This window comes from Oryctolagus cuniculus, chromosome 7, assembly GCF_051225735.1.
Source record: "Oryctolagus cuniculus isolate XC-2025 breed Fujian yellow rabbit chromosome 7, ASM5122573v1, whole genome shotgun sequence".
In the NCBI taxonomy this organism is placed as follows: domain Eukaryota; kingdom Metazoa; phylum Chordata; class Mammalia; order Lagomorpha; family Leporidae; genus Oryctolagus; species Oryctolagus cuniculus.
The window spans coordinates 130729892-130745667 of NC_142873.1; the positions used below are offsets into that span (position 1 = coordinate 130729892).

The 15776-nt window shown below is 43.5% G+C and overlaps 1 protein-coding gene across 1 annotated transcript; it reads right to left on the reverse strand.

Moving 5' to 3' along the window:
- Positions 1-4248: 4248 nt before the first annotated feature.
- On the reverse strand, positions 4249-5196 carry LOC100356635 (olfactory receptor 2A12-like). The gene has a single exon (XM_002715175.3). It carries the CDS (start codon positions 5194-5196, stop codon positions 4249-4251), a length of 948 nt encoding a protein of 315 aa, XP_002715221.3.
- Positions 5197-15776: the final 10580 nt, after the last annotated feature.

The window sequence follows — 15776 nt, forward strand, 5'->3', positions numbered from 1 at the left end:
GGCCAGGAAACTCATTTACATGGGAAAACAACTCCTCGCTGGAGGAGGATTGAGTATGAACAAGCAGATTGATGTGTGTGTGAGAAAATATCCCCTAATAAAAAGAATAAAATGACCCACATCACAGCTGTCCTGGGAAACCCAAGAGAAAAGGTTTCTGTCCATCTGACAGGAAGGACCAAGCAGCAGCTGAATGTCTGCAGCGTGCCCTTGACCGGTGTTTTCCTCCTAAACACCCACAGTCCCGCACAGGGGTTGCACCCCCACCTTATACAAGAGGGAACTGAAGACGGAGCCACAGACCTTCCCAGGCTTCCTGGCAAATATCAGACAGGGGAAGCAGAGGACCAGGGGCCCGAGGACGGCAGGGATGGGTGATCGTGAAGCAGGGAGCTCCTCAGAGGGATGACTGGGTTCCTGACCCAGAACAGAGATGTTTGCTGTTTTAAGTCACTGAGCTCTAGGGTACTTTCTTAATGCAGCAGTAAAATGCAAATATACCTCCTAATGTCTCTTATATGTGTTTATTGATTGTTCATTCAGTATCCAAATGTTCATTGAGAAGCCAGCATGTGACAAGCTCTGTGGCAAGTTTTAGGGGACACCAGTGTTGCACAAGGCAAGATGGTAGAAGTTATTGACTATGGAGAAGGCAAACATTGCAATTCCATTATAAATGCGATGCATTCACACTCTGTAATTCCATGGACATGAAGTTCAAAAACAGGCACTACTAAGCCAGTCAGTACCGGACTAGTGGTTACCTTTGGAGGGCTGATAGGTGGCAGGGGACACGAAGATGGCTCATGGGGAATGTGTTCTGTGTTGTGATCTGGGCGGTGATTATGGAGGTGAGTTCATCGGAAAAGTGAATCAAACCCTTCAGATCTATTCACGTCTTGCGTACACATTATGCTTCAAAGAAAATTTTCCAAAGAAGTTTGATCATTATAGATTTGCCTGTTCTTTCAACTTGTCCTTTATCCATTTAGAGGCCAGGTGTTTGTATGTATATATGTGTGAGTGAGTGTATATACATATATATATAATAGTAAGTATATGTGTTTTATATATATATAATAGTAAGTATATATGTTATATATACATATGGTGATTGAAAGTTTTGGTGGACTGAAGCACTGATGAATTGCAACTTTTGTTATGAATTACTGTCATCTCTAATAACACTTTCATACCATAAAACCCAGTTTGTCAGTTATTTATTAATATACTTTTCCTATCTTTTTACTTTCAACTTCCTGCATGTTTAAGTTTTAGATATATTTTTTAAAAACAGCATTTATTTGGATTTTAGTTTTATAAGCCATTCTGATAACCTAATAAATGTAATTACTTACACGTTTGAAGTTATAGTTCCAGTTTAAATTTTTACATATTTATCTAAGAAGCAATGAGACAGAGAGCTCCCATCCACTGCTTCATGTCCTAAATGTCCCAACAGCCAGGCTGGTTGGGCCAAAGCCGTGAGCCAAGGACTCAGTCCAGGTTTCCCTGGTGGATACCAGGGACCTGATTACTTGAGCTGTCACCTACTGCTTTGCAGGGTCTACCCTGGCAGGAAGCTGAAACTAGGGGCCAGGCAGGACTCACCCCGAGGCACTCTGACATGGGATGAGAGCATCCTAACGTCTCAGTCAAACGCTCACCCAGAGGATTCTGATTTCATTCATCACTTTTCAGATTTATTAGACTCTGAGACTCCGAGTGGATGCCCCCTTATGTGGAAAGGTCTCTGCCCAGATCTTTTCCAGATATTACTTTCTTCTCACTCTTTCTCCTTTGTTTCTGAAAATCTTACCACATGTATATTGTAGTATTTATTTTTTATCTGAAATGAATCTTTTTTTAAAAAATATTTATTTATTTGAAAGTCAGGGTTACACAGAGAGAGAAGGAGAGGCAGAGAGAGAGAGAGAGAGAGAGAGAGAGGTCTTCCATCTGCTGATTTACTCCCCAGTTGGCCACAGTGGCTGAAGCTGCGCTGATCCGAAGCCAGGAGCCAGGAGCTTACTACACTTCACAATACTACTAACTATCTTTTTTTTTTTTTTTTTTTTTACAGGCAGAGTGCACAGTAAGAGAGACAGAGAGAAAGGTCTTCCTTTGCCATTGGTTCACCCTCTAATGGCCGCCGCGGCCAGCACGCTGCGGCCAGTGCACCGCGCTGATCCGATGGCAGGAGCCAGGAGCCAGGTACTTATCCTGGTCTCCCAGGGGGTGCAGGGCCCAAGGGCTTGGGCCATCCTTCACTGCACTCCCTGGCCACAGCAGAGAGCTGGCCTGGAAGAGGGACAACCGGGAGGACAGAATCTGGCGCCCCAACCGGGAATAGAACCCGGTGTGCCAGCGCCGCAAGGTGGAGGATTAGCCTAGTAAGCCGTGGCGCTGGCCACTACTAACAATCTTACAAAAAGATAGCAAGCTCACTAGCAACCAGGTAATTGGAAATGAAATAAAAAACAGTGCTACTACTTTGTTATCCATGAGATGGGTGGAAACATTAGAATGTTTGAGATGGGAGTGAGCACTGTAGCTCTGCGGGTTAAGCAGCTGCTTGGGCTGCATGCATCCCATATCAGAGTACCAGTCTGAGTCCTGGAGTCTCTGCTTCTGTTCTGGCTTCTTGTCAATGCATCCTGGGAGGCAGTGGAAATGGCTCAAGTGCTTGGGCCCCTGCGACCCATGTGGAGACCCTCAGGGAGTTCCAGGCTCTTGGCTTAAGCCTAGCCCAATCCTGGCTGTTGCAGGCCTTTGGGGAAAGAACTAAGGGATAAAAGATCTCTCTCACTCTGTCTCTCTCTTTCTCTCTTCTCGTCCTCCAATCATACTGCCTTTTAAGAATATGAAACAATAAATAGATAAATAAATAAATATTTAAAAGAATGAGATAGATAAGCAATCGTTTTGGTGAGGATAACAATTTGAAAAAAATCCACTACACAAAAATGCTTACATGTGGAGAAATGGCAGAATTAATTTGCTGCAAATTGTTTAAATAGTGAAAAATTGGGAATACACAAATATTCAACAATAAAAACTAGAAAAACAAAATATGATATATTCTGATACTTGTTAAAGGAATGACATAAACCTAAAATTACCAAATGGGGAGATGTCAGGAACATGATGTTGACTTAAAATTTTTTTTTCAGAGTCATACTGATATTATGCTAACATTAAAAATTTTTAAGCACATGCAAGAACAGTTCCATGGATGCAACTGTATGTACGAAAACTTTAAAAACAGACTGAGCAGACTTCAATTTTATGATAGTTGCTGTTTCATGGGAGTTGAAAATATTCAATGAACACTTTAATTTTATCTGTTGTTATTCATCAGTTTTTAAAAATAAATAAGAAAGGTTTGAATTAAATATAACAAAATAGTGACAAATATTTGCTTGGGTAGGAGAACGTGGCATCTTTGTTTTACTTTTTTCTGTAATCTCTGTTTCTCCATCTCTACCCATTTCTCTGTGTTTCTCTCTATATATAGATTAATAGAGAAATATATTTACAGGTACATATAATAAAGCTATACATACAATGCATATCTCTTCTTTTACGAATATATATATATATATATATATATTTGTTTTTCCCAAATAAAAGAAAGCAATGTAATTTTTAAACTGACCAGGTAGGAGTCAGGTTCATAAGCTTAATCCAGCCAGGACCAATTATTTCCATGTTGTTTCACAGATATGTCTAAAATAAATCTAGCTCAGATTTTGTAGCACCCAGTACAAAAAGCAGTGCTGGACACTACTTGTCTTGTGAGTGCTTGTCAGAAAGGAATGCAAGACTTCCTTTTACGTCATCTTCAGAAACTGCCTACCCTTTATGTCATTTTCATCTCCAATTCCTTTACACTCTAGAGAAGCATGTCTGCATGTTATGCGTTTGGCTGTGACCATGCTGAACTGAAACAAACTTTAAGAGGTAAGGAGAGACCCAGGGAAAACAATCCAGTAGTAGCCACAAACCTCAGACATAGTCTTTGTAAAGAAACCCTTCACCTTCAATACTTAACCAAGTCTATGGGTGGTGGCAGTTGAAAAACCAACCAGTGGGGGAAGATCTTCAGTTTAAGGGTGGCCCCACCCTCTCCTGGCTGTTCATAGTCCCAGGAAGGCTCAGGTTGGTGATAAATAACGCGATTTTATAAGATCAAGTGAATCCCATCTAGACTGCTCATGACTCTCAACAACTCTAGAACATTCTGGGTCACTGAGCTGCCCCTCTGTCTCCAAGCACTTTCAGAAAGGCCCCCTTTACATCCTTGTTTCTGAGGCTATAGATGATGGGGTTGAGGAAGGCAGAGACGACATTGTAGAACAGGGCCAGCTTCTTGTCCCGCTCCGGGTCATACCAGGAGCCAGGTCTCATGTACATGATCATGGCTGGTCCATAGAACATGGTGACTACAGTGACATGGGAGGCACATGTGGAGAAGGACTTGAGTCTTCCTTGGGTTGAGCGAATTCTTAAGATTGAGGCAAAGATGCGGACATAAGAGGCTAAGATGAGGGAGAGTGGAACCAAAAGCAGGATGAAACCCAAGACAAAGTCCAGCCGGTCATTGAGGGATGTGTCTGCACAGGCCAACTTCAGGACAGCAGGGACCTCACAGAAGAAATGGTTGATCTTGTAGGGGCCACAGTAGGGCAGACGCATGGTAAAGACAGTGTAGATTAGGGCCCCAGTGATGCTAATTGATCCACAGATTGTGACCATCTTGATACAAATGGGGCGGCTCATGAGCAGTGTGTAGTGAAGGGGGAAGCAAATGGCCACATACCTGTCATAGGCCATGATGGCATAGAGGACACACTCAGCAATGCCCAGGACCAAGAAGATGAACATTTGGGCTATACAAGCTCCCCGGGAGATGGTCCTTCTAGGACAGATCATGTTAACCAACATCTGGGGCACAGTGGTGGTGACATAGCTCATGTCCACCAAGGAGAGGATACTGAGAAAGAAGTACATGGGCGTGTGGAGGCGTGAGTCTAGGTAAATCAGGGTGATGATGAGTCCATTGCCCACAAGGGTGATGAGGTAGAGGAGGAGGAAGAAGGTGAAGAGGGCCATTCTGATCTGTGACTCACTGGAGAAGCCAAGGAGGATGAATTCAGACACAGAGCTGTGGTTTTCCTTGCCGACGCTCTGCATGGTGATCTGCCTATTGAGGAGAGACAAAGACTTACCTGTTCTGTCCTTGGTGTTCAGAAAGGGAATGAGTGTTGACATAAGCTGAGCCACACACCCAATATCACACAGAGTAGCTTGCACAGATTTGGCCAAACCTTTGTTGAGTTGGATGAAAAGAGAAAGGAAGCTAGGGCAGCTGTGGCACGAGGCAATAATTCAGAGACATGGGTTCAGACCTGAAATAGAACATAGGATGCCTGACCTCTGACAAGTCCTTGTCTGGAAACCATTCTTACCTGTAGAAGACAAAGCATTAGGTGGCCACGTTTGCAGCAGAGAAGCCAGCCAACCCCCAGCTACTGTCGAATTCTACAGCAGATGCACACTTGTCCCAATGTGAAGTAAGCAGATGCCTCTACCAAGTGTTTAAAATTATGACACCAACAGTCTCTGTCAATGGGCTGTGGGTTCTTGGGGACTGTCACCCCAGAACTGGTGTGGCAGCGACCCAAATTCACACGGGAGCTGGAGTTATAGAGTGTAAGACAAGGAACATCTTACAGGGATGATCACAGGTGTGCTGGGAGGCAGAAGGGAGAGACCTTCCAGTCCTGAACGCCTAGAGAGTGACCCTGTTTCCTGGCTGCTACTCTCAGTTCCCCCTGAGACTTGTCTGAGCTTTGTTTCCTATACCCGGATACATAGTGGGATTTTCTGTTGAATATTTACAATTATTACCTCCATGACCACATTTTAAATTCAGCTTCTCTTGAATGTCCCATAGTTGTCACTTACCCAGCTCTGTGACCCTGGACAAGCCCTTTCACTTCTACTGGCTTCCCTCTCCCCATCTGTTAGGGACGAGTGTGTCAAAACATGCCGAGACATCTAAAACACTAGACAAATAAAAGGGGTTAGTGCCAGTGAAACAAACATGGAGATCAGAAAATCTGGGGGCTGAGCTTGGCTTTGTCTCTGGTTTGCTCTGTGATCTTGAGAAACTCCATATCCCTCTCTGAGCTTCACAGCTCCATTTTACGAATGAAGCTGTTAGATATGATGATCTAAAAGGGTCCTTCCAGCTGTTTCTTAGATATTTATTGCCTCAGTTCCTTGAGCACCAAAAGAGGACTGAATCATGCCATCAGCTGAGCAGAATTGTGTTGTTCCACTTTCCATGACCTTTTTGGAATACTCTCATATGTCCTGCCAAATGAAGATTGCATGAAATCTATGTGGTTTATAGAAGATGCCCATCAAATACTGACAATGTAGTTAATGGGAAGCTGGGTGGAAAGATGATTGGAGAGAGGAGCAGAGTGTCTGAGGTTCAAGCTTGCAAACAGGATTGGGTAGACTCATTGCTGTGAGGTGATGATGGAGTCTGAATGTGCAAAGGAAGACAGTGGTCAGCATGCGTTCCCGCTTTAAGGGATATCAGTGATTGGATGAAGGTGAAAATGTCCCGGAGAGACAATGTTTATGCAGGTAACATAGGATGGCTCAGCATCTTGGACTGAAAGCCAGGGGTAGGGGGACTCTCAAGAGGTGAGGATCACTCAGCAGTGCACACGGCCAATCCTGAAGCCAAGATGTTCAGGGCTGAGAAAGAGGAAGCGGCCACATATCCTCCTTTCCATCAGCCCACGCTGCAGACCAGAACCTGTGCAGAGGCCTCCTGGTGGCCTGACTTCCCAGTACACACACCAACAGATATCATTCCAGCTGTACACATACAGCCCATACAGCCTTATGTTTCCTGGACTTGTGCTCAAGGTCTTTCCCAATCTGACTCTAGCCAGTGTTCAAGTCTGTGTCATTCTTCATTACCTCAGTGAGACCTCTGAGCCATGACGCTAGCAGCACAGCCACCCACAGGGATCCTAATCTGGGCGGCTGGGGGCCCCTGCTCTTGGAGCCACAGATCCACCAAACTAGCTGGTGTTTTCAGCACCTGCCATAGATGCCCATTGCCCTTTGCTCTGGCTGTTCCTCTGCTGGGAATGGCTTCCCTAATCCTGTCTGCTTCCTCAGATCACTCCAACCTGAAAGACCCAGCTCAGGTTTTCCTCCTCCTTACCTGACCAGTGCAGTCTTGTTTATCTTTAAGTCTTCCTTGGTAGGTAGTCTCTTTTAGATATCTCCACAGTTTCTAGCACAAGGAAGGTGCCTGCTCAGGGATTGAGCAGCCTTGAGTTTATGTTTGTGTTGGCGCTGGGGGAAGGATGTGTAAGGGTCCTCTTCCCAGCCAGGCTGTCGTAGGGGCCAGCAGGCTTCTCTGGGGACCCTGTCCCAGTTTTGTTTTTCTCTGCTTCTAAGCCAGATTCTGCTCTGCCTTCTACCAAGCTAATAAGTTGTAGGGCCAGGAGTAAAACCCAGATCTCCAGCTTCATAGCCTGCTAACCACTGTGCTCTCCGTCTCTCTCTCAGGAGCACATAGAGGGACAGGAAGACTCCATACCCACATCTGCTCTCTCTCCTTCTCCTTCCAACACTCCTGTGACCCTCTCCAAGCCTGTACTTCGTTGGGAGAAGAGGGAGAAGATGCTGGGTCAGGGATTCCTCCCGGGAGCCTTGGAACACATTCTCAGTGGGGGAGGGGGAAGGTGCTCCTAAGAAAGATGTGCAAAGGACTGGAAATGACCCCAGCAGTGACTTGGAGATCAACTCCCACCCAGTAAAGACAGGTTCCCACTCCTCTCCTCCCCAGCGAGCAGGCCAGAGAAGACTAGAGCGGGCGCCCTCTGTCCACTCGTGGGGTCCCCAGCCCCGTCTCAGTCCCACCTGTGAAAGACCAGCTTGCTAGCTCTTCTGCTGGGGCAGCTGCTTCCCTCCTGCAGCATCAGTCTCTTCTCTTGCTTTCGTGGGGTGCAGCAGAAGGCAGTCCGAACTCTTCTCCTTGGCACAGTGGCTCCGCAGAGCAGATCTACGCCTCTCTTATTTGTATTGGGTCCAGAGAAGCCCTGGAGAGAGGGGCCTCCAGTTGACAGAACCAGGAGTTCTTTTTGTATCTGAATGGAGTTGAAGAATAGATTTCCAACCCCTAAAAACCCTAGGGCTTCCTTGTCGGTACTGACAAAGGTGGCACAGAGTCTCTGAGCCGCATGAGAGATGCAGGTAGGAAGTTTAATGCCCCTAAGACAGTTCAGGCTTGGCCCCTGGAGCTGATGAGCTGGGCACCCTTCTGAAGTTTCCTTTTGGGGACTGAAACTTTTTCCCACTGAGACTTCGAGGAGGCAGGGATTCTGAGGCTGAACTGCCACATCTCTGTGTGACACAGCAATAATACTAATCAGATGGCTTTTGTTTCCTTCTGAAGTACTTTGGTGCGCCTTTTAAATCACCAGTCTTCTTATCCAACGCCACACATCTTATAGAAGTAAAACTAAGGCTTGGAAATAGATAACATAAATGCTTCCAATATTTATTAGGGTTCTCATAACTACTAATTCTTGAAGACCTGCTATTATCCTCAGATAACTGTTCAAGGCCACTCATCTCATCAAACCCGTTGCTATAACAGCAAGTATTGCCTACCACTGAATGCCTAACTCTTATCACATGCTGGACTGGGACGTACACAAAATATAATTAACCTTTAACAGTTTATCTTTTAAAATTTCATTTTATTTATTTGAAAGGCAAATTTGCAGAGAGAGAGAGAAAGAAAGAGAGAGATCATTCTTCTATCCACTTGTTCACTCCCCAGATGGCTACAATAGTCAGGGCTGGGCCAGGCTGAAGCCAGGAACTAGGAGCTTCATTGGGGTCTACCCTGTGGATGGCAGGGACCCAAGGACTTTGGGCATCCTCAGATGCTTTCCCAGGAACATTAGCAAGGAGTTGGATCAGAAGTAGAGCAGCTGGGACTTGAACCGGCACCCATATGGGATGCCAGCATTGCAGGCGGCAGCTTTACCCACTACACCACAACTCTGGCCCCAATAATTAATCTTTACAAGGTTGGTAAGATTAGGAGGCTCAGAGAGTTTAAGAAATTAAATGGATTATTCACATCAGATGCATTTTATAACTCGAATTGGAACGCATATCTGCCAGCTACCAAACCATTCTACTGTCGGATTTCTGCTGGCAAGGCACGGTGCTGGTTTAGTGGGTGTGCACGGTCATGCTGGGGAGCGTCAATAAGGCTGGGTCCAGGAGCCAAGAAGACAAAGGCCCGGGACGGTCGTGCAGCCTGCCTCTCACTTCGAGAACATTCTCCTGAACTACGTGCTCGCTCTAGCCCTTCTGGGAAAGAGGGAAAGGCAGGAGCCTGGCTTGGCTTCCTTAACTACTGCAGGACTGGACTTACTGGAGGCAGGCTTGCCTCATGGATGAAAGGCATCACCAACCGCGAGAGACGGGTAGAATTCAGATTCTCTTTTTACACTTATTTTTAATGAATTAATCTTAGTAAACAAATAAAAATTATATATGTATGTATTTATGGTGTAAAACATGTTTTGAAATATGTATACTTGTGGGATGGCTAAATTGAGCCAATTTACATGAACATGTATTACCTTACATATTCACATTTTTTTGTGCTAAGGGCACTTAACAATTACTCTCAGCAATTTTCAACTATACCAGACATTATTTCCTGTAGTCGACATGTTGTACCACTAACCTCTTGAGCCTATTCCTCCTGTGTAACTGAAGCTTTGCATCCTGTGACCAACATCTCTGCAGCCCTGCCCCTCCTGCCCTGACAGGCACCCTTCTATTCTCCACTTCCTGAGCTCAGTGTTTCAGATTCCGCCTGTACGCGAGATCAGGTGGTGTTCGCCTTTCTGTGCTCAGCTTATTCCACTTAACGTAATATGCTCTAGCTCATCCGTGTTGTCACACGTCACAGACAGAACTTTATTCTTTTTTCAGACTGAATAGTATTGCATTGTGCATATATGTCACATATTCTTTATCATTCATCCACTGATGGACCTAGGCTTGATTCCGTCTCTTGGCTGTTAAGAGTAGTGCGGTAACAAACACAGGACTGCAGATTTCTCTGTGACATACTGATCTCATTTCCTTTGAAGATACACTGACTGGTGTGACTGCTCAGTTATATGGTTCTCCTACCCGTAGCTTTTTTGAAGAGCCTCCAAACTGTTTCCAATAATGGCACTGATAGTTTGCATTTCCACTGGGAGTAAACAAGAGTTCCCTTTTCTCCACATCCTTTCCACCTAAGGGTAAAGCTAAAAACTTGCCATGGGACTCCAAATCCCATTCAGTTGGCAGGTACTAAAGCCATTGTACTAGTTAAAGTGATTATTTTAAGTGCATAACTGTTCATAAAGATAGGAATAAGTGTCAAAAGGATCACATAAATAAGACCAAGTGTCTGCTAATAACAACACTTCTTGTCTTTTATCTTTTTGATAACAGCCATAGAGTTCACACTGAGCTTCTTTTGGGTTAACTTTATGATCGTTAGGTAAACTCAAAATAGATCTTTGTAAAAATTAAGAGTGGGAATGGGAGAGGGATGAGGAAGAAGGACTGAAGCATGGGCAGGAGGGAGGGTAGGTTGGGAAGTATCACTGTGTTCCTCAATTTGTGTATATGAAATACCTGAAACTTGTATAACTTAAATAAATTTTAAAAAGAAAATAGAAGAAAAGGAGGAGAGGGTTAGGAAGTGAAGTATCATTATGCTCTTAAATCTGTTTATATGAAATGTGTAACATGAAATTTGTTCACCTTATATAAATAAAAAATTAAAAATAAAAAAAGAAATTGTCCCGGTGGTGGAAACAATTGTCCATCAGTTCACTTATGTTTTGATCACTTTCAAGGTCTTTTTTCTCTGTGTGCTTCATTTTGGCTAGTTTTTATTTTCATGTTATTACATTTATTAATTTTTCTCCTGCAATTTCACCCAGAGAATTTGTCATCTAACACAGTACAGTTTTCATCTACATATAGTGTAAGTCTTATATTCTTCATATTTCTTCTTAGTATGCTCAATTTTTCCTGTAACTTCTTAACCATATGGGATATAGATATAGTAATTCATATTTATTTACTTTATGTAGCAGGCAAACAGACAGTGATACAGAGACACAGAGAAGAGATCTTCTCCCTACTGGTTTTTTCCCTCCCACCAGAGCTGGGTCAGGCTGAAGCCAGGAGCCAGGAACTCTATCCAGGTCTCCCATGTGGCAGGGACCCAGGTACTTGAGCCATCATTGGCTGCCTCTCAGGGTGCACGTTAGCAGCAAGCTGGCATTGAGAGCGGAGCTGGGACTCGAACCCAGGCACTCCACATGGGAGGTGAGTGTTCCAGGTAGTGCTTTAACAACTAGGCCAAATGCCCACCCAGCTTGGTCAATTTTAACTGAATGATTTCTCTCCTCACTATGGGGTGTATCCTCTTGTTTCATTGTATTCCTAATGATTTGTTATTAGATGTCAATTACGTCAGCTGTGTAGGAAGTTTTGGATTCTTAATAAGCATTCTTAGTAAATGTATTACGTGCATATATTTTTATCCTTTTCAGTTCTGCTTTTAAGCTTGGTTAGGTGAGACCAGAATGGTGGAAACTGGAAACGTCTCTGGTCCTGCACGAGCTCTGAGGACGGTTTCCCTGAAGTCACTGGCTTCCCCTCTTGCCTGTTCTTTGGTAGTTTTCCCACACACATGCACAGAGCAGCACTCAACAGGAGACTTGAGTGGGTCCCTGTGTAGCTCTCTTTTCCCAGCAGCCTGCTCTGGGAACTCTGGCCACCATGGCCGCCCTGGACCTGAACTCAATCTCTTCAACCCAGGGGGATCCTTAGCTTCCTCAGTGTCATCAACCCCTGTAGCACACTTTCCAGCCTGCCGAGATGCCTTATTTAAGAGAACAAGTGACAATCTTAATTGTTAAAAGTATAGGGAGACCTTAGTTGAGGGAAATCATAGGGCTCAACTCATTGGTTTCCTATTTCTCATAAGATCATTGTCTCCGGCTGCCTGAGATCCAATGTACAGAAAAATATTTTATCATATATTTGTCTAGCATTTTTTGTTATTTCAGATAGGAGGGTAATTCTACTACCACTTACTTCATCATGGTTGGGAATAAAGTTGGAAACTGTTATATTAACATTTCATAAGTCTAATTCAACTCAGTAAACTATTGTACCAAGAAATCTGCTACATAGCAGTGGTATCAGTTTGGTATTCATTAGTAATAGGGGGGAAATTAAACTAAAACTACATGTCCAACAATAGGTGAACAATTACCAGAAAATAATGGTTATAAAGAATATGTAAGTAGATGGCAAAATGTTTATCACATAATATTACTTTTTAAAAGGCAGAATCCTTAATCCATTAAGATTTCCCTGTGGCTGGTGCTGTGGTGTAGCAGGTAAAGCCACCGCTTGAAGCACCAGCATCCCCTATGGGCACCAGTTTGAGTCTAGGCTGTTCTGCTTTTGATCCAGCTCCCTGCTAAGGCACCTGGGACGGTAGTAGAAGATGGCCCAAGTGCTTGGGCTCCTGCATTCATGGAGACAGGGAAGAAGCTCCTGGCTCCTGGCTTTGGGTTGGCCCAGCCCTAGCTGTTGTGGCCATTTGGAGAGTGAACCAGCAGATGAAAGATCGCTCTCTCTCTTTCTCTCTCTTTCTCTTTCTTTCTGTCTCTCTTCTCTCTCCCACTGCAACACTACCTTTCAAAAAATAAATAAAAATCCAAAAAATAACTTCCCGAAAACCAAAACAGAAAGTCCAGCTAATTGTAGTTTAGATATATAGGAATTTTTTTCACATAAGAAGAAGTCTGGAAGTAAGTGGTTATTACACTGTTTCACAGGTGAATAATGTTATAGGAGAACCACTGAGAGTAGCTAAGCCTTTTCCTCACGTGTAGTTGTATTCATAGTGATGTAACAGCTGAGAGGAAGCCTGGGAACTTGCTCTTACTGTGACGAAGAACCAAACCAATGAACGCTTGAGAAGGCGATTTTAGCACAACAGTTTAATAGGAAGGAAAGGTAATAAACTCCTGGGAACACAGCCAGGAGGGCAAGTGCTCCACGCTTTCTTGTGCTGGGGATTTATGTGTGTAAAACATCAAGCGTTCCTCACAGAACACAGAAAAAGCTCTATTTGGGGGTCTGTGGGGGGAGCTGTTTATCTTCACCATACTCCCGAAACTGGCCACAGATAACTCCAGCCACCTACCCTTGTATGTGGCCTTGAATCCAAGCCTGCTTTTCTCCCTGCTAAACAATGAAATCCTTTATGTCTCCTTCAGTATCAGAGTTGTTTCCTGCTCAGGCTGGTTTCCCAGATAGGTTATGAAAATTTTCCATGAGATGGACTGCAATACAGTAATAGTGGGTGACTTCAACACTCCACTCTCATTAATGGACAGATCATCCAGACAGAAAATCAATAAAGATACATGGGAGTTGAAGTGTTGAGCAAATGGACCCATCAGACACTTACAGGACATTCCATCCAACAGCCACAGACTACGCATTCTTCTCATCAGAACACGAAACGTGTTCTAGGCTGGACCACACAAGTTTCAGCAAATTTAAAAAGGTTGAACTCATACCATGTATTGTCTCAGATCATAAAAGGAACGAAACTAGAAATCAACAACAAGGACAATAGATCTCTTGGAAATTAAGCAACATGCTACTGAATGATCAATGGGTCATTGAAGAAATTAAAAATTAAGCCAAAAACTTTCTTGAGACAAATGAAAATGAAAACACCACATATCAAAACCCGTGGGATACAGCAAAAGCAAAATTTTTTTTTGACAGGCAGAGTGGACAGTGAGAGAGACAGAGAGAAAGGTCTTCCTTTGCCGTTGGTTCACCCTCCAATGGCCGCTGAGGCTAGCACACCGCGCTGATCCAATGGCAGGAGCCAGGTACTTCTCCTGGTCTCCCATGGGGTGCAGGGCCCAAGTACTTGGGCCATCCTCCACTGCACTCCTGGGCCACAGCAGAGAGCTGGCCTGGAAGAGGGGCAACCGGGACAGAATCCAGTGCCCCGACCGGGACTAAAACCCGGTGTGCTGGCGCCGCAAGGTGGAGGATTAGCTTATTGAGCCACGGTGCCAGCCTAGCAAAAGCAAATTTAAGAGGCAAGTTTAAAGCATTAAGTGCTTGCATTAAAAAAGAGAAATGTTTCAAATTAAAGATTTAATGGTGCATACTGAAGATTTGGAAAAACAAAAACAAACCCAACCCAAAATCAGCAGGAGGCAAGAAATAATAAGGATCAGAACAGAAATAAAAAAAAAAATTGAAACTAAAAAAAAATACAGAAGATCAACAAAACAAAATTTGTTTTTTTGAGAAGATAAACAAAATAGGTAATCCTCTATCCAAACTAACAAGGAAAAAAAAAAGAGAAAAAACTCAAATAAATAAAATTAGAGATGAAAAAGGAGATTTTACAACCAACACCACTGAATACAAAGGATCATAAGAAACTGCTATGAAGAACCATATGCTAATAAACTGGAACACCTCAAAGAAATGGATAAATTCCTGGACTTACATAATCTATCAAGATTAAATCAAGAAGATACAGACAACCTAAACAGACCCATAATGAGCAATGAGATTGAAGTAGTAGTCTAAAGTCTCCCATCAAGGAAAAGTCTGGGACTTGATGGTTTTGCTACTGAATACTACAAAACACTCAAAGAGGAAATAACTCCAATACTCTTCAAACTATTCCAAAATATTGAACAGGATGGAACTCTGCCAAACTCTTTTTATGAGGCCAACATTACTTTTTTTTTTTTTAAAGATTTATTTATTTTTATTTGAAAGTCACAGTTACACAGAGAGAGGAGAGGCAGAGAGAGAGAAAGGCCTTCCATCCTATGGTTCACTCCCCAATTGGCTGCAATGGTTGGAGCTGCGACAATCCGAAGCCAGGAGCCAGGAGCTTCTTCCAGGTCTTCCACGTGGGTGCAGGGGCCCAAAGACTTGGGCCATCTTACACTGCTTTCCCAGGCCATAGCAGAGAGCTGGATTGGAAGTGGAGCAACCAGGACTAGAACCGATGACCATAAGGGATGCTGGCACTTCAGGCCAGGGTGTTCACTTGCTGCGCCACAGCGCCAGCCCCAACCAACATTACTTTGATACCAAAACCAAACAAAGATATGACATGAAAAGAAAAACTACAGACCTATATCCTTAATGAACATAGATGCAAAGATTCTCAACAAAATAGTTAGCAAATTGAACCTAAAACCACATCAAAAAGATCATTCATCACAATCAAATGAGATTTATCCCAGAAATGCAAGGGTGTTTCAACATTTGCAAATCAATAAATGTCATAAATCATATCAATAGAATGAAGAACAAAAACCATAGTTCATCTCAATAGATGCAGAGAGAGCATTTGATAAGGTTCAACACTATTTCATGATTAAAAAAAAACTCTCCACAATTTAGGCACAGAAGGAACATTCTTCAAAATTATAAAGGCTACATATCACAACCAACAACTGAAAGGAGGAAATCTGAAAGCATTTCCCCTCAGATGTGGAACAAGACAAGGATGTCCATTTTCTCCACTCTTGTTCAATATATACTACTGGAATTTTTAGCAAGAGCAATTA

What these genes read in the sequence shown, in the direction of transcription:
- LOC100356635 (XM_002715175.3), bottom strand. Translation starts at nt 5,196, where the DNA reads ATGCAGAGCGTCGGCAAGGAAAACCACAGCTCTGTGTCTGAATTCATC.